The 20,167-nt window shown below is 38.8% G+C and overlaps 1 protein-coding gene across 1 annotated transcript in view; it reads left to right on the top strand.

Moving 5' to 3' along the window:
- The window catches only part of RAPGEF4 (Rap guanine nucleotide exchange factor 4), a 152,361-nt gene that overhangs the window by 67,718 nt on the left and 64,476 nt on the right, over nt 1-20,167 (top strand). The window contains exons 5-6 of the mRNA XM_074145736.1: nt 6,189-6,261; nt 7,329-7,393. Coding sequence (XP_074001837.1) covers nt 6,189-6,261; nt 7,329-7,393 — 138 coding nt within the window. The remainder of the gene's footprint in view (nt 1-6,188; nt 6,262-7,328; nt 7,394-20,167) is intronic.

Consider the following 20,167-nt stretch of genomic DNA (forward strand, 5'->3'; position numbering starts at 1 on the left):
TATGGAATTGTATAATGCTCTTTTTCAGCCACCTTTGAAAACTTGAACTACATGTTAAAGGCAGTTAAATTGAAATACTTTATTTCCTATAAATACGTTTCCTATTCTATGGTTACACAAATGTAATAAAAGAAAACACAAATAAATGGACTGTTTGTTCTTCTTTATATATTTTCTTTGTCCTCTTTAAGTATATGCAGTCTTTCCCACCCCTCCCAACCAAGTCCTGTCTCCACCTAACTGCATTTCCTGAGTGGATTCCTCTAGGAGACAGAATTGGAGGACTGCATGATGTCATTTCTATATTTAAATTAGATGGAGCAGAATAGGCTGTGTAATTTGTTTGATCACTGCTCGGGCTCTAATTTCCTTGGATTTGATTTTTTGCAGTGCAGTCTTATCTTTGGGTTTCTATCTGGTAGCCAAGTCTGGCATGATTTCAGGGAGCTGGGTGCATTTTTCTTTTTGACTAAAACTCAAGGGGATTCTGTGATCAAGCAAATTCTGCACACAGAGCTTTTCAAGCCCAATAAATTGATTTAAGTGGGAATGTGACAGAAAAATATATGCCTCCAAAACAAAGAGATCAAATAAAATCTAAAGCATAGTTGATTAGAGCCATGCAGAAACATTGAGAAGATGGTAAATAGGTAAACAAATGGAAAAGATGCAGATTCATCTGCTATTATATAAACTGTACTAATTCTGGGACCAGGATTCAGCAATTTCTGCACAGGCATTTCCTGTATTTGTTTTATCTAAATATGACTAAATGGTACTTCACTTCTGCTATTTCAGGCCTTGTCTATCTCATTAAAATGACTTGATAGACTGATGTATACAAAACAGTTTCTGTTCAGTAAGTCATGGTGAGATCTTCACATGGTTTGTTTTCTAGTTTTCCACAATACATAAAGATATGTTTTCAGTATTGTAGCATTACTTTTTCCTAATTTGTCTTTATCCTTTCCTTTAGAAATACCTCAGTTCTGTTCTTTTACCTATACTGTGAGTGGCAGTGAATATATGTATTCTGTGAATGACAAAGACAAGTATTTAGTAATATGCAGGATACTTGGTGTTCTGGAGTGAAGCACCAGCTTCAAGCTATGATTTGCTATCCAGTGTTAAACAGCCATGGGTCAGGTCCTTTTTGTAATATCCTGTTAAGTGGCATTGACCTGAAATGTATGGAAATTTTCTGATTGAGCTTGCTTAGAAGAAATACTCTTACTAATTTGTAAATGTACTAAGAAGGCAGTATCTGAAATCAGAATTGTGCCAGAGTCTTCTGTGGGTCTCAGCACAGACTATCGGGCAAAAGCAAGTGTGTTGGTTTTTTTCCCCTTTGTAACAGGATTTGGTTAAAAAACAACTATGAATATGATTTTCAGGGTTGGGTTTTTTTGTGGAATTTCTGAGAACATTAGGCACTTCTTATTTGAAAACACTAATGGATAGCAGGCTCATGACCTGAGATATTACATGTCAGTTCACTGAAGAGCAATCTTTGGAGCATCAGAACTAAAGGCAAAGATCTAGACTTTGAGACAGCAGTCTCTGCTTGGTTTGGTGGGTGAAAAGAGGGTCCAAAGATCTTCAGGAGCTCTTTCACATCTCTCCTGATTGTTCTTGAGAAAAGAGAGGAAGCAGCAATGCACCATGGGAATGACGCACCCTTGTGAGTAATGCTCTCAAGGGAGGTGGTTCATTGCCAAAATGGTATGACTGGTGCAGTCAACTTAAACGAAGAACAGAGTTGTACTGAGAGCATCAGTGATCAATTATTTATTGTCCAAAGAAAATAGAGGAGCTGGCCCACATTGTCAAGTTACAGTCTATATTCCCCAAGAGAAACGATTACAGGAGTATGAACAGCTAGTACAGGAGGATTGCAGAACTCTGGTAATAGTCAAAATAACAATATCTAATAAAGTAGTTACACAAAGTTTTGAAAAGCATGTGTGGAAAGGACACCTTGATGTTTGGCCAAGGATTTCTACAATGAGTTATTTCGTGTTACTCCCAAATCTGCAGGTAATGCAGGCTCTGCCTTGTCACCTTGTCTGCTGCCGGTGGTAGGCAGAACGGGAGGCAGCAGAAGTGCATCTGGTCAAAAGAGACACTGTGGGTTGGGATTGTGAGTTGGGGAGAAAGAGAAGGAGAAAGACCAAGGTCGTGTATTCAACCAAGACCTGTTGTGGTCTACAAACCTTCTCCAATGTTAGAAGACACACACTTCCTACTGTCTGGCCACATGTAGGTTTACCTTAGGAAGGGGAAGCATCAGAAACCCAACTTGACTTCCTAGTGCTACAGACCATCACTACCTGGGTCCTTATTCCACCTCCCATCAGATGCTCTTTGCTGTTTGGGGAGCTGCTGCACTTGGGGGAGTATCTGATGTGGAACCTGTGTTCAAAGCTTTGTACCCAGGAGGTCTTCCTTTCATCAGTCCTGAGGCTTACCTGTTAGAGTGCTGTGGTTTTGCTACACAAGGCATATGGAAGACAACAAAGGCTCATCTATTTCCTTCACGTCTACCTGGCTTGTTTTGGAGTTTGTATTGTAGAGATCTTTTTCACTCCTTTTTCCCTTTTAAATAGGTATTAGTTTCTCGGTACTTGGAACAGAAGAGAAGGAACTAACTACGAAGACATATTTTTATATACTTTATGTACGCTAGAAAAATTTGTAAGTAATTTAGAGGTAGCTTGCATCAGAATTATAGTAATTGCCTTTCTAAACATTAGCATATAAAAATATACCAAATTACGTTCATGGAGTGGAAGAAAATCTATTGTAGTCATGAAGAACTTTGAGCCTAACTGCAGCTTACTGCAAATAAAGTCTAAATAAAACCATGCAAAGGAACACGCTGAAAAGCCTGACAATGAGTGGCCTTAAAAACTGTTGGTATGAAAATTCACCCACAGCACCTCCCCATTAAGGCAAGCGTGTGATTCTCTTTCCTCCTTTTCTCCCGTCCCCAACTGTTCCTTGTCAGCACTCTGGTGTGCTTTAGGCTATAGCAGTGGCTGAAAAGGTTGTGTTAATTTTCACCACTGCATGGATATGAGGTCGTCAGTAACTGGAAGAAAAAATACTGTCTTTGTTACTGGTGCTGTCAGATTAGATGTGGGAAGCATCTGATCTTTAAGCTGTTGCGTGATAGAGTTTATAAATTGGTAGAAATCTGGAGACGGAGTGAATAGGTCACTGAGTGTAGTTTTAAAACCTGCTGTCATGTTGGATTTACAGAACTTGAAGACTCCTGGTAATAAACAAGGTTATGATGATTTGATAGCTGCTGTTGTCTTTTCATAAGGAAAGCCTTTCCAGAGTTCATACCACCAGTGGAATACATTTTTCAAAAGCCTTTTTTAAATATTTAGTCTGTTAATCTTCAGAATGATTTTAAATGCCACCTACTAGTACAATTTAACTTACTGCATTTTCTTTTCATTTACAGACATTATGGTAACAAGATAGGTCTCACAGTCAGTATTGTGTTTTCCTCATTATCTCAGCTTTGAGAGATCTCATGCCTGGACTTCATTACTCCATCTGATACTGTGTATCTTTATGCAGTTACTTACCTCTTTCTTTGTATACTTAGGTTTCCCAGCAAACACTATTTCCTTGACTTCTTGACAAATAAGTGTCCCTTGACGTTTAATTTGGCTGATGAAGTGACACAATTTTAGGTGTAAATTATACCTCCTATGTCAGCCCACACCCCACCGAGGTGTCTTCATGGGAGACCATATGGCAATCACATCAGCCTTCCCTCCAGATACCCAGGTATAGAAGGTAGTTTAATTTATGCAGAGGTCCCCTGGAGGAGTTTGAACAACTGAGCTTTCTGAGGGCTTGTCTTGAATCAGTCCCTCTTCTGGTAATGCTGCCTGAACTCCTTACAGGCAACGCTGCTCTCTGGACTTGTGGTATCAGACTCATAAGTAGACTTGTCCCATGGCGGGGTGGGACCTTCACGTGGAAGACGACAGAGTTGAAGTCCTTGGTAGCCCATGCTTTTGTTCCTCCTGGGCTTTGGCATCCTGAGCATGAAGTGGGGCAGAACGGGGTTAGGTGCATCCTTTAAAGTCTTATATGCAATTCTGGCTTATTCTACCTGTAGTTTTTTTGTTAAGATAGGCCCCAAAATCTTTTTGGAAATGGTATGTTGTGTTCTATGTTTTGTTTAATTGGAAGAATAACCAGGAAAAGTATTAGAGAATTAATCAGAAGGGAAACTGCTATGCAGTGTATGATGACTGTGAATGCGGTATAGGAAATAAAAGAGAAAATTACTGTCTTCCTACAATTCAAGTTCCTTATCAAGGTGGATTAAATGTGGACTAATAGCATATTTCTGGGAAAATGCTATTTTGGGAAAAAGAGAACAAAGAAACAAATATCATCTGAATGGTGAGGAAGAACAAAAGATAAAAACCCTATACAATTTGATTTTATCATATTCCAAGTGAAACATTTCAATTTTCCATTTCTAAGTCACATTTCAAGACCAAATTCAGTAGAAGGTAGAACAAAATTTTTATGTACTGTTTGAATAAAATGTTATTTCAACCTCTTGTGACACTTTTCTTCTCTATGTTTCGTCAACCAAAATGAGTTTTTCCTTGTTTTATGTGTGTAATTTACTAGTTGGACTGAGAAAATAATTATTTCTCACGTTCTTTCTCTCATTGAGTTCCAGGCATAGGACTGGATGCAGAGTATGGGAAAGTGAATGGTTTGGGAAAGAAAATAGGAGAGTTTTATCCTGAAATGAAGTAGCATTTATTTTGTGTGGCTCACCAGGGATATAACATCATTTTTTCTCCTACGAGTTTTCAGCTGGATTATGGGTGAGATTTAAATAATATGTTACTAAGCTTTAGGATGTAATAGCTTGTCTAAAAATAGGATTGGATTATTAAGATTAATGTAATCTTTGTAGCTTTTATTATTATTTAGAATGCAAGACACTCAGTCTTTAGTGCTAGAATTGATGATATTTTCATACCCATTTCAAAGAAAAAGAAATACTAAATGGATAATTCAAGCATCTGTTAAAATCCAGCAGACAACATTTTTAAAAAAGTATACATCCAAACAGCTCCATAGAGCAAAGGATAAAACTTTTAAATTAAAATTGTACTATGAGGGAAATTTTCTGTCTCAATTATTATGTGTGCTCAGTGGAAACGTACATGAACTTCAGCTGGTCGGTTGTTCACGTTCAGCTGATTGCACACCCTAAGGACTGCATGACACATTTTATTTACCCTGATCATCAGCATCCCTGTTGCACAGGCTTGTTTTCTGACAGTTCCAAAAGGGAATTACAATTGTTTAGCCTTAAGCATGATAGTAATATAGTATGACTGAAAACAAAAATGTCTCACTTATTCATTGAATTGTTTGTATTTGGTAAAAGGACATTTTTTTCCCTTCTTGTTATTTTTTGGCTTCTGTGAATTTCTTAAGCTCTAGACAGAGCATTGAACCTTATTGATCATGTCACCAACATTCACTGAAGAAAAATACCAGTTACTGACATGAGTTACAATTATGTAGTTTACAGTGGTACAAGGAACATTATTTTTTCAGTTACAAAGTTTCATGTGATAATACAGTTTGTGTGTGTGTATACATAACATGAGGTGCTGGGTTTGTGTGTTTCATAACCTTGTAGTTTCTGAGAACCAAACATAGTGTGTTGGAATTAAATGTTTAGAGTTTTTGCACTAAATCCTGTATATTTCAAATCTGACACCAAAATTGTAGTGGTACATGATTCTCATGAATCCTTAGTTAACAGCCTTGTCTCCTTGTATACCTATAATAAAGTAACTTTCTAGCTTGAATTCAGCTGAACTTTAAAACAGCTGTTATGGAAAATCACATATCTAGGTACAATACTGATTTTTTTGAACCCTCAAAGTCATGTGTTGGGGAAGATGAAGAAAGGAACTATTTTACCACAGCTTTTGATAAAGGCAGTGCCCTGCAGTCAAGAAGGCAGGCCTTGTAGCATTAAGAGTAAAGACATATCTGACTGCCTTAGATTGTGGGTACGTGTGAAGCACAAGGCAGCAGACACACAAATGTAAATACCACATCGTCCATTGAATGGCTTCATACATCTGTACCTGACTGAATGTGCCATCGCTGTCTTTCAGAAATACCGACAGTATATGTCTGGACTTCTTACTCCTCCTTATGGTGTTATGGAAACTGGCTCCAACAATGACAGTAAGTATGAGAAAATAGACATCAGATGTTAGAAAAAAGATAAAAGAGAAGACAAGTGAAGATGAAAGTTCTCTGGTTTTGGGTGTTGGAATTTAAATGTTAAATTCAATTTGGTATTACGACTGAATTAATGTTGCATATGGTAGAAAATACTTTGGAACTTGCCTAACTGCATTCCCAACTGTATAAAAGCATACACAGAGCTGTACACAAATCTGCACTGTGAGCCAGGCCTGTTGACTAAAACATACTGTATGGTGTCTCATAGCATTTAACTGGCTGTAGGCATTACATGAATTCTATGAAACATGGCCATGAGTCCTGCTAGTAAAATAAATATGACAAACTGGCTTATTTTTTTAGTTAGGATGGGCTACACAACATGATTGGGAACCTATGTCAGTGCTTGGGCAGGCAGCCTGCAGTGAACATGCTGCTGTCTGACTTTGGTTACATGGTGGAGTAAATTTGGGTAGGTCTCTGCCTCGTGACCACCTTTTCAGACTGTGGGAAAGTGCTGTAGACGTGAATTCAAGGGCAGTCTTTGGAACTCATCACTTCTGTGAATTCAGGTACTTTCTTTTAGTTGCCAGAGGATTATTTAGAGGCCAACCAGGACAATATCTATCTGATGGCTAGCACTTTCATCTGTACATTTTGTCCCATAAGTTATGTGTTCAATATGTTCCATTTGTGAAGCAATAGCATAGCAGTGCTAGTTAGTGTAAACTCAGTGCCACATTTGACTTCCAGGTACTAAACCACAGATAATGTTAAGTGAAAACAATATAAATAATTCCTGTATACAGACTTCAGATATTGTTGTGAGAAAGTACTATATTTAGCAAACTGTTTATAGTATTTACACAAGTTAGCTTTTTCTCTATTTTTGTGTTTACAAGAGAAAATTTTGTCTGAATAAATGTGTTTTTCTTGTAAAAAATCATAGATTAATGTGTGTGTTATCAAAGTATTCAACCCTCCAATTCCCCATTGTATTGATAGATACCTCCACTGTTACTTAAAGAATGTACAGTATGTATTTATTTTCTGTATTATTTTTTTAGGAATGCCAGATAAGGATGGTATGTCAAGCGGTGCTCTTTGCCAAGTTTCTAAAAATTGTAATAAGGTAAATCACACCTAGTTTTGCCTTTGTTTTTTGAAGGGGGTGGGGGATTTGGTAATGGAAGATACAAAAGTACAGCATTAAATTGAAAAGAATCAGGTGCAAATCAAAGCATGTGGCTGGTGCATGTGAGTACAGTATACAAATTATGAGGATGCTTTAGACATTGTATCATATAACTGGAGAAAGCAACTGGTTCATGATCAGCATTGTTAGGAAGTGTACTGCTGCCCAACTTCGTGTTGCAATCTGGTTGTCCTGTCTTTGTCAGAAAGGTGTTGAGGGTAAGGAAGCAGCACTGTGACAAGACCAGTGCATAGCCAATGGATCATAAAATTCATGACTAAATTCTGTTTTAAGGCTTAACTGAATCTGATGCACAGGCATTATTCTGGCCCTTTGCTCAGGGTGAATTTTCTCCTGTGTTCAGAAAGCAGCTTTACATCTCAGTTCCCCCTTGTAAAATAGTTCTGTGCCTTTGGTGTCACCAGATAAGGATCCACCCGAAAGAATTCATGAATATTTCTGTGCTGTATTTAAATTAATTATAAGAGTTGGAAGAAATAGTATCAGGCATTTCTATAAAGTTTAATAGCTTTCAAAGTAGAGTAGGAGTGGCAGGAGTAAAAAAGTTACAGTAATAAACAGATGCTTGGATGCTTTCTTTCTGGACATAGGAGTTTAATTGTATCTGTTTGTGTGATCTCTTTAAAAGGTTAATGATATTTTTGTTACAAAAAAAACATCTTTTGACAGCAGATAAAGACAATGAATATTTTAGTGTGTTTCCTTAATGCGCAAATAACTACTTCCACCTCTCCCTGTCTGTCTGTCCTGCTTCCTCAAGGGTACTGACCTTTCTTAATTGTCACATTCAGCCTTTATTAAATGTATAAATGTAGCAGTATGCAGTTCCTTTTTCTAGAGTCTTATGCACTAATGCTATACTACTTCCTGACACAGTCTTATCCTGTATGAAAATAAACATTTTTCTATGCACTGAGTAATAATTCCTAGATACTTCAGTAGCACCTTTCATTCTGTAAGCATTTTGCGAACAGTTATGAGTTAAGTCTCAGTGCTTCTGCAAGATATTGGCATTTCAATGCTACGCTTGGAGTTAAGTCAGATTAGGGGCCTTGCTTGCCCTCTCAATGCAAGCATCAGGCGTAGAATCCAAACTAAAAGATGTTGTTATGTTTTCTGAAGCAGATAGAAGTAACAAGGTGAAAACATCTGTCTTCCCTAGAAGATGATATTCCCCCAAGTAATGGGCAGTGATGCTCAGCTAAGGACGGTATAAACTTTCAGGTACAAAGTATTTTAGAAACTGAGCAAAGTTTAGTGATTAATACTGCTGCCAGTAGCTGGGCTTTTCTAGCACAACGGGACTCTTCCTGGGTAGGAGGCAGAACTTGGCTGGGGCAGGCTCAAACTGTTCAATGACTTTTACAGGAATAAGGTCCTTTGCAAATCATATTAACTTCCCTTCCAAGATACATACATAAAGCAGTCATCCTTCTCCCTCCCACACTGTACACATTTCTGTGGAGAGAAGCCAAGCGAGTATGTGACAGATGCTTATCACCTTGTTTTATCCTGGAGGAGCTCAGACAGTCCCATGATAAATGTGGCAGAAGAACCTAGACAGCATAGAAATGGTTCATGAATCCTAGTTCTATGGCTTGCCATATGGCCACAGTTCTCTTTAATTATGTTAAGTGAAAGGTAAGTGCAGCAGAGATAAATACTAAAGTATTTTGTTTACTGTGTGCAAGCTTCATTCCCGCAATTTTAAACTGTACAACTGTTGCAGTGCTCACACAATGCGTTGATCTTCACGCCCTGCAGTCAGTTTTGAATGATTGGGGAGATACTGGGATTGCAGGGCCAAATTCCCAGAATTGTTGCCAGCTATTCAAAATACAAAATAACAGTGTAGCAGAAAACAGCCCTGTGTTTGTAGTGCTTATGTATTTTGCTTATTTTAGGGTGATACGTGACTATTAAAGTGACTACTGCATCAGGGAGGGACATTCATCCAGGGAAAGGGAACTAAGTGTTTGCAGGACATCTTTAGACTACTTTATATCTTTAGATTGCAGAATGATGTGTTTGGGACTGGCAGCAAATATAGCTCAGAGAAGCCTGCAGGCTACTCTGTCATGTCCAGAGAAAGACTGAGTGAGGAACTTTCTGAGATTCAGAGGAAGTTCCTGAAAATCTTTCATATGGTAAGAAAACATTGCACTCTTAGACAGAAGGAGATAACATGTCTTCAATAGCTCTGATCGTAATGATGCATTTATGTTGGGGCGTGTGTGTGTTGTTTTGATTTTCCAGGGATGTTTGTAACTATAAATAATTTGCTTCAAATGAAATATAATATATTCCACTCTTGAAATTTGAAATGCGTGTTTTTCTCTTTTGGTCTGTGCTGAGTCTTTTACAAGCACTGTAATAGATGATTTTCCGTATTTTCTAATTATTTGAATTTCATCTTCATGGCTTAATTTTTTTCTCCCATCACATCTATTAGTTTTTGGTGAGTAACATAAGATTTTTCTTTTAATACATGCCTTGAAATTTTCTCGCCATATGGGCATGTTTAGTTTTCCTTGTTCATTAATATCTATAAAAAGAAATCTATTTGTAGAAGACAGCACAGAGATTTTCTTTTACCAAACATGAATTCATTTGCATTTGGGGTTACATTATTGCACATCATTTAATGAAATATAGCAGTTAAATTGAGCATAAAATACTGAGACAGAGTATGCTACTGTCCTCAGTTATATTTTGAGGAATGGAAACAAAGTCAGTTTCAAGCTATCTTACATAAGGGAGAATAACACGGCTTCGATCTGTTTAACTACTCAATCTAATATCTGTACACCAGTCTGTCTAGCTCTAGTTTTCGAAAATTCTTATGGGGGAGAGTTGGATATAGCTGGATCTGTGAGATGAATATAACCCTAAAGCCAAAATGACAAAATCAATAATAATTTCAAATACATTTTTGGAAAAGATAACAGAAGAGTTAGACTTAGAACACAGGGGAGGGCGGGTTCCAGCGTGCAGGCAGAATAGGTAGTGGTTCTGTTTCCATATATTACCAGCAGAGCTGGCAGCAGGGTTCCACGGTGCTTCCCATGACAAGATCCTGTTCTTACAATTTGGCCACTCTTTCACTGTTTACACTGAATTTGCCATGCTGAGAGTATGCTTCTGGCTGATTTTTAAATTGAAATGAATCAAACTTCTCTGACATTGAGGTTGGGGGAGAATACAGAGCACATACCAAGTAGCTTTACCAGTGATACACTAGCAATCCTGACCTTTGGACTAGGAGCTCCGCATCTGGGGCTTGTTCTGGCAGTAAAGAGTGCCATTTGCGACCCCCTACAAAATAACCGTATTGTTAAGCCTTGAAAAATCTCAGTTGAAACCGACTCACTAGAGGCTCATTGCAGTTGTTCTGCATGCTTGTGCGCACAGGCTGTGTATGTTATGTGTGCAGAATTCCCACACTGTTCATCTTTGGTCCTGGGTTACTTGGGCATTCCTGTGCTGCTGCTTAACGGCATGGGTTTTCTTGCAATCACTCGTTCTAGTTACTAGAGCAGTGTTTTGATTGTTATAAAGCCAGACACTAACTGAAAACCACAGTTGTCTCCCCTGTGCTTTTCCACCCTCTACTGGTGCCTGAGTAGGAGATGAGTAAAGAAATAGCCCATTCTTCTCTGGAGACATGAGATATATGATACTATGTTTTAAAGAAGAGGGCATTGCAGAAATGAACTGTAGAGACACAGGAATGAATGTGGGTGAGAACTGAGGACAGATTGCAAACTGTGGATGCTGTACATAAGAAAGCATAGGAATGATCCACAGCAAGAATGGAAATCTGTGATTAATAACAATTATTTTATTTATTCAAGTAGTTGATAGTTAAAAAGACCTAACCCTGCTAATGATCCAAGCTGAAGTTTTGTATTGTTTTCCATGATGGAATCTCCATATTGCAGTTTGCTAAAAGAACCACCACATCCTCAAGATCCCCCAAAAAAATCTGATTGAAAGGAAAGCTGAAAAATTAAGTGCTCAAAAGCAGAGAATTTCAAGAATGGAGACTGACTGAGCAGTGTTAATGAAGTCCTCTTATCCGTGTTTGTTATGGTACAGACTTCAGTTGTTTGTGTTTATTATGGTACAGACTTTGATTACCTGCTTACATACATTTTTTCTGTGACACAGGCAATTAAAACAACATCGCACCTCAAAAACCATGCTCGCTTTCTTTTTGTACAAGTTAATCTCTATGACTGTTGGAAAACTACATAAATTTGTGCCTTCATTGAAAGCATACATTCTGAAAGGGGGAAAGTGCTTTTTCATCTCCTTTGTACTGAGGAAACCACACTGAACACAGAAGATACAAGCAGATTAAGTTGTGCAAATTCATACAGTCATTCTTGCTATTGAGTGTAGAATGTATCTTTTGTCCTGAAATCTCTCTCCTGCTTTATTTCTGTTATGTTCGTATATTGTCTTTAGGTTTCTATTGTGATAAAGAGTTGCAGGAGCTCCCCCTAGTGCACGAAGTAATATTGAATATAGCAAAGCTGCTATAGGATGTGCTGAAATATTCCTCTGAAAGTCACCTTTTTATCCGTGTTCTTCCCTGGATAATTTGATGTAATAAAATGTATTCCTTTTCTTTACTGAAATTTCAGTAAGTCCTAGGTGCCGTGCTGATTTTTATGCATTTAAATAATTTGAGTGATTGTGAAAACGATTTGCTATTTTTTCAATTCTAAATGCATTTAATAAAACTATATTGAAAAGATCTTTTAGTTGACAGAGAAGGACATAATCTAAGTGTTAATCCTCAAAATATTGCCATTTTCAGTATTTCCACGCAAATGAATATTCACTTATTTCAATTTTCAAGCACTTAAATATAGCTCTGGGCATTTGAAAGTATACTGTTTGTAAAGACAACAGTACAATTCACTAGATGCAGCCTTGAGGAGCCCACACAAGACATCAGTAATAATCATGTTCATTCACCGTATTAGGTACTCTAGCAATAAACATAATAATTTTACTTCTGTTTTCCCTATATTTCAATTTACTTTTCCCAGGTGACTGAGAAGAAAGCTTATCTTTTAACATATTCAGTAGATTGTCAAATGTGGAGTTTTTAGAGCATTAGCAGAACACTAAGGGAAATTTTCACATGCTCATGAAATTGTAAGACTACAAGAAAGAATAAAAAGAGAGAACAGGAAAGCAGGCAGTGTTCTAGCAAGATTATAGCTGCAACGACAAGGTGTTGGGAAGTGGTAACCTTTCCAACATGAAAACTGTGCTATAACAGAACTGATTTTCTGTGTGGATGATTTATTTAACTGCCCAGTGATATGTGTGCATTAATTCCTGTTCTCTCTTGGGCTCTGTGCTATAGTCAGTTCTCTTATACAGTGTTAGCATAGGGTTAAAAAAATAATTCTCTTTTATTTTCTGCTTTTAAAGTGGTTGCATTAAAGCACTATGTGCAAATATTTCTAAATAACGTCTTTGTGCAGTCCTGACTGTACCAATTACTTTTAGGGGCTGCTCTGGTATTTTGGCATCAATTTCATATATAGGAAAGTATTTTGCTTAGAAGTCTGTTCAAGTTCTTAATTTTGCTCTAAGTGGAAGTGCTCAGGGTTCAGTCGTTGTCACAGCCTGTAACAATTTGGCTAGTGCAGAGGCTGTGCATATAGTCCCTAGCAATGAGTCACACAGTGACAGCATATGGCAAGAGAGATAACAAAGACAGGAGTGTGAGATGAGTAGGAGTCTGTGAAAAATACATTTTTCATATGTTAGTAATGAACTTCATCATGAAAAATGCAAAGGTCTTTATATGTCATCAGAGCTCTTTAATGTAAACAAAATTGTTAGTAGGTCTGCTGGCTTACATAAGTGGGCTTTGCATAAACTAAATTGTTGCAGAAACACCAGGGAAGGTTTTGGTACATCACTATCTCCAGTTTCAGCATGTGGAGATGATACACAGCTGTGAGGCTTCCCTTCCAAATGCCAGTGTGAATAGCGATGCCTGTTTTGTTATCCAGTTCAACTACCTGATAATCTATGAAATATCTACAACCCATGGTTTCATTGTGACCCTGAATTCTGGAGACCCTAATGGGATTTTCTGTTGGAAACAGTTTCTTCTGCTGTATCTAATCATATAATTGAGCTCCAGTCTGACCAATACAGAACTAGCCAGAGTAGTCCAAACATGAAACCTGCAGATGCTATTAGTGATTCTCATTTGATCTGTTACTATACAGGAATGAGTAGCATTGTGGAGAAAAAGAGCAGAATCCTTGGTCCAGGTTGCTGTGTATTTATCAGTGTATGTGTCAAAATAACTTAATTTCTCTTCATTGCGTACTTGATCCAGCTCAAGGATCCCTGGTCCTTGAAGCCCATCCATGAATTTGAAAGAAAAAATATGGTCTCTTCTTTCTATAATGAGGAGTTTTCATTGTGGTGGTTCTAAGGACAGCTCTAAGGATAAATAGAGATGTCTACAATGACAGTGAGATTGGTAAAAGGTGGAGGCAAGATTTCTCTTGGTAAATGAATTAAACTTTTTGCAGAAAAGGGCAGAATTTTGCAACCTAGAGATGCTAAAGGAACATTCTTATTTTAAATTTTACCCTCATTTTCTAAGAGCAATAACAACAGAGGATTAAATATATGTAGGTGTATTTCACTTTTACAATAGAAGCAAATTGCCACATTTGTCTTGGGAGAAGATGAATAATGGGAAAAGTAGTGAATAGTGTCCAATAGCGCAGCCCAGCTGAATTGTCAGCACCTGAAGACAGAGCCTCCCTTTCCTGGCACAGCTGCAAAACATTCCAGAAGCAAACACTGCCCTTTGCTCGGGAACGGAAACCTGAGCTTTGAAAAGTGTCTGCAACTGTATCCTTCTTTAAGTGCTGCAATGACTTTTTGAGTCCCTGTGACACTACCTGCAAGGTCCAAATCAGGGTAGTGTGGGTTTTATCATGGCCGAGGAGCAAAAGGGTGAAGAATGAGAGGTACGGGGGGGAGGGAGAGACCTCCTCTGTTACTAGCAGAACAAGCCATATACTCGAGTCAATGTTAGAGCTAAACTATGTGAGTTTTTAGTTCATGACTTACATCTGAGTATTAATACGCAAGATCTCCACAGTATTTGTCTGAATGAAGAGCCCCACCAAGCAGTTATTGTTGTTATTTTGGTGCTCTCCACTTCTCTTCATATTTATTTATTTTTTTAATTTTTATGTCAGCCTTTGTTGCGATTTATGTGTATCGTAAAGCCTTGTAATTCTTGTTTGTGCTGTGAACTGTGATGCAAAGGAGGGAGGAGGCCTTTTCTACAAAGAGCTTGCAGTCTCAGAAAAGATGGACTGACTGTCAGGCAGAAAGATGCTGGTTTACTTATAAAGTTGTAAGGCATGGGATTCACATGTGTTCATACATTTAAAATTAGTTTTCTTACAGGAGTTTATTGTGTTGTGATCAGTCCTTGGTGTGATAATCCCACTGGGAGTGGGAGGAAGAAGTTCAGAAATCAATAGACAAATGAAAAACTAAGCGATATATATTTCTTTGTTAATCTTGTCATTTGGAGGGGATCTAACTCGTACTGTCGGCCTTCTTAAGAGTAGCAGAGCAGGAAAGTTCTCACCTCCTCTCTGAGTATCCTTCTCCCCACAAAAGGGTTACAGAGCTGTGTGGGGTAGCACGGGAAAGGCAGTTTGGCTGAAGAGGAGTTTTCCTGCTCTGACTCCTTTTGCCTGGCTGAATGAGTGTTGCTATCATAGTTTAGAGAATGAGTATTTTCTAAATTATGAGAATAAAATAAATAATGGAAAAATAACAGAAATTCCTAGAAAGTGCTAGAGCTTGTAAAATACTCAATATTGTGAAGTGTGGGACCTTCCTTCAATTGGAACATCACACTCAGTTCCCGTTGTCTGGGGAAACGGCATTATTGCCTTACCTGCCAGTGCTGGCAAGGGCAGTCTGATAATATATACCGTGAAGTCACATTTGATGACTCTTGCTCCTTGGCTGTGTCTTCTGTGTGATTCTGTCCCAACCCATAAAAAACATGCACATATGCTCCATTTATCTCTTGCAGTTGAAAGGCAGAAAGAGTGGGTAATTATGCTGAGAAAAAAAGATAGTCCTTTTCAAGGTTCATGTCTTCAGACAAATCAAGCGTATACAAGTAACACATTTGGCACTTATATTTGAAACAGCAAAATGAATTTTTTCCAATCTTGTAATTATTTTCTCAAGTTTGGCAGAAAAATTGGATCAGGGATCTTAAAAGCAGATTCCTTCTAGTCACTCATATCATCTCTTGCAGAGCATTTTGACTGCCTGTCCTACAATGCATGCTGGAAATCCGTATTCCACAAAGTCAATTATAGTTCTGAGTCAGTAAGAAGTAATCAATTTGTCTGATCTGATCATTTAGCAGCATCTTTTTTTTTTTTTGTCTGTGTACAGATGACAAAAATTTGAGAGGTTAATAAATAGTGGAGAGAGCTATCCAGTGACTTTGTTCTTCTTTTTGTGTTAGCTAGTCAAGAACCAGGAGCCCATTGTGCTGGCTCCAGGCAAAAGCAGCACCGCCAAAACAAGTGTTCAGTTTATGGTGCTTATTTAGAGCCCTTCCGAGTTAGAGTTGCTGAGGCAAAAATGTCAGATATCTACAAGAGAGCCGGAAGTGTAATTGGACTATTATCTCCAGTGATGGTTCAGGAGCAAGTGCTGTTCAGGTGTTTAAAGATTTATGATTTATGACTTTTCATTATTTATTCTTTTTGTAAGTTTTCTTCTGGAAGAAAGCTTGGCACAAGATAGTGAACGTTTGATCTTTGTGTGCTTTAGCATCACTGATGCAGCTGTCTTAAAATTACAGATAGCAGTTAGTGAGGAAGTACAAATACACATAGCTGAGTTGACTAGTAGAGAAATGAAAAGAATACATAATTTAGGTTCCAAAATAAAAATAAATAAATAAATCTTGCTTCCAATACCAGTTATTACACTGCTTCTAATTAGGATTACTCAGCCACACTTGTTTTCATCTTAGGAAATGAAATTATATAGGCATTTTTTATAATAACCTTAAAAATGAACGGGATGGAGAAAGAGCCAGTAGCTTAACAGGGGAGAATTATGATTAAGTCTTTGTGAAGTTCACAGTCCTGCTTTGTCCATCCTCACTCTTTAAAGCAGCTGACTTCAAATGTGTGAATCTGAGGGGGCTAAAGAAACGTCTTCTGTGTCATGCCACTCTTGCCTTGTAGCCTTTTTCACAATGTCTCGGATGGTTACTCTTCATACAAACCCATTTTCTAACCCAGCCCATCCTAGAGCCACATGAGGGCCAGCAGTGACACCAGGAGCAGTGGGAGGAGAGGGTGGCTATGCAAGAGGAAGATGGTGGGAGCATTGGCTCCCAGAGCAGAGCACATTTGGGCCCAGGGAGAACCACAGGGCTGTGGCCGCCCTTCCACAGCAGCTTCCAGTGACCTGCACTGGGACTGCAGGGCACCTCTTCTGCCCTGTGCCCCTCCTCCAACATCCCTTTTTTCTACAACCAGCTATGTGTGCCCTCTCCTCCATCACACTGACACTCCTGCTCGCCTGGTGGTAAGAATTGTCAGAAACGCATAAACCTTTTATCTGAGCTTAATTTTCTGCTGATTTGGATTTGGATGAAAGTTAGCTTTCTGGCCAGGGCTAGAACAAGCAACAGGGCAGAGCCTGGCTGTGGGGTTCAAGGAGGGGATGGACCACAGCGGTCCTGTTTGAGGCTGCTGTGGACTGTCTGCAGCCTTAAATATTTAACCTCCACACAAAGCAATGCCAGCTCTGTCAGCTATGTACTGAGACTCTTTCCTGCCCCAAACCTGGCATTTCTGCCAGCCCAGGTCAGCTGCAGGGGAAGCAGTGGGACAACTGGCGGGGGATTGTTTTTTCAGGCCAGCACACAGCTCCATTGCAACTGACTGCTAAATCACAAATGAATCTGTGTGATTTCAGTCTCCTGTGTTTAAATACAGATTTGTATAATGTATTCCTGTTACTGCTGTAATACACATACAGATCCCGGCAAATATTTGTTCCCCTCTCCCTCCCTCCTCTTGAATTGTCTTAATTGTGTTCAGAGCCAGTCTAGATTAGGGATTTTCAGCTTGTTGTCTGCAAACCGCTGGGTTCTGGCAGCTATTCCAAATGAGTCTGGGAAATGAACTTAAGCCTATTGTCACTACCTGCATAAGGTTCCTCATCTTTACTGGCAAAACTATAGGGGTCCACAAGATAAAGGAGCATAATATGCCCCCCCGACCCCTTTTATTTCCCCCAATTCAGTTCATGCTCTGCTGTCAGTGTTAGCTGCTGCAGATCTCAGGGCAATGTTGGAAAAACCTGTGTCAACAAAACTGTAGCAGTAAGGTTTCTGGCATTCCTTGTACTCTAAATGTATAGCCACTGCTCCACAGCAGTCCTGGGCCTGCGTAGAGCAACAGAATGGCACACTCGTCTTCCTGGTATACTGGTCCAAACTTGGGGAAGGAGGAGGGAGAAGAAAACCAGGAGATTGCCTTGCTAGAGCTCCTGAATGCTACTTAGTCGATTCAGTTTCTTCAGTGGTACAGTCAGTGTTCTTAAAATGCTGTCTTTTGTGTTCTGTGTGGCTTTCCTGCTATGAGGTTTGGGGTAGAGAACCTGCATTGCTGCCTGGAAAGCGCTGTGTGACCTTGTGGCCATACAGGCACAGGATGATCTGCAATAATACTGCACTCCACGTACAAGAAATTCCTCTGGGGAGGGTGTATTTTCCTTTCCCCAAGACAGTCTCCTATACCAACTGTCATGGGGAAGATTCCTACATTATTGCAGAAATGATGGTTTTTTAACACAAGTTAGCTGGGAATACTCTGTGTACATTCAGCATTTCCAGGCAAACTGGTTTGGATTGCAGTAATTAAACTTCTCTGGAACAGCAAACATTTTCACACTGTGCTTTGCTTAACGTAGTGCAACAGTCCTTACCCTTTATACAGCCCACAAAGAGTCACTAAAGAGTCAATTAAGCCAAAGAAGATTTTCAGATTATGTTTAAAAAGGAGGTGAGCGGTTGACAGATGGCAGGGACATAATTTCAACTGGACGAAGCAATATTTTTAGTGATGATGTGAAAATTAATGCCAACATTAAAAGAGAGAGACGAGAATGGGGATAAATTACAAAATACAGACAATAGGTCCCTTTCCATTTCACAAGGACAGGGCTGGTTCTGTGATATCCCTAAAAGCCAGACATCACAGAATTTACACAGCTTGGGCTACATACTGAGAGAGGTAAAAAGAGGTCATGTCTTTCAGAAACATACTATGGTGAACTGGGGTGTAAAGAGAGGTGGTTAGCTAGGAAAAATGTCAGGTAGAGTAATTTCACCTCTTCGTATCAGTCTTGGGTTAATTATTGCAGTGTTCTGTGTGCATTTGTGGAGCCAATTTTTTTCTCAAGTTGCAATAAAGATTAATTTAGCAACAGAAGTAGCTCAGAGTATATTTAGAAATGTCTGTCCCTCAGTAGTTATCAGGGAAGATGAGCTGAAATTCAAAACAATAAGAACAAATGTGAACAGGCCTGGTTTAAATGGTAGCAAGTTAGGCACTGCAAGCTCTATAAGAAGTTAGGAGGAGGGAAGAAGCAAATTTAAAATATGAAGTATTTACTATTTTCCAATGCTAATTTTTGTTCAGATTGGCAGGAATTAATAATATTATTCTTTTACTATTTTCTTGGGGAGTACCTACTGTTCATGTAGATGAATGTTAACTCAGTGTTTGTATTTTGTTTACTGATTGTTCCCATTGCACTGTGGAATTAATGTGAAAAATGGGGCGTATTAATCTGTGTTGTTCAGATCTAATAATTTGATTCCAAATGCCTTTGTATGTTTTTAATCAATACAATTACTGCCACTGAAATATCTGAAGCACACTGAATAAACTGATTAACTAATACAGCAATGAGTTTCATTTCATGCTGGTTAAATGTGTGAGACCACAATTGGATTTTACTGTAAAAGAAAAAGAAAAGCTCTTGCCCTTCGTAGCCAGTATTTCCCCTCTGCATGTATGCTGTTGGGCTTTGCCCCTTACTGAATCAGATGATGATGTGCCTTCATAGCAGGAGGAGGTAATGATGTTGATGGGTTGTCCTCAGAAGATGCATGTTGTCCCTCGTGGCCAGGTCCCTTCTGTGTTGGTTAGATGTGTCTGGTCATGAAGGTTCATTGTGGTGCTGCAAACACGTCCCAGTGAGGGACAGGAGCTGTGTCTTGCATCAGAAGCACTAGGAAGAAGGGCACTACCCTAACGAGCCACCCAATAGATAAACTGCACAGTCTGAGAGACTTGGATGAGACAGGATAGGCAGCAGGTTCAGCACATCAGCACCCTCCATTTTGACAAGCTTTTTGTAGACATCATGGAAAATAGAAGTTTTAAGGAAGATAAGGTTGCTTTGTGGATATTTGCCAGGAGCAGAATGCTTGTCTTTTCCACTGACGCACAAATATGTAAATTTAACAGAAGTGCTTGAATGGTTTTTATGTTTACGACAGAAGACAAAGCTCTTGAAGTAAAGAAATACTTGGCTGAAAGAATAATGTTTGTGCTTTTTTAA

Source organism: Numenius arquata, chromosome 3, assembly GCF_964106895.1.
Source record: "Numenius arquata chromosome 3, bNumArq3.hap1.1, whole genome shotgun sequence".
NCBI classification, from domain to species: domain Eukaryota; kingdom Metazoa; phylum Chordata; class Aves; order Charadriiformes; family Scolopacidae; genus Numenius; species Numenius arquata.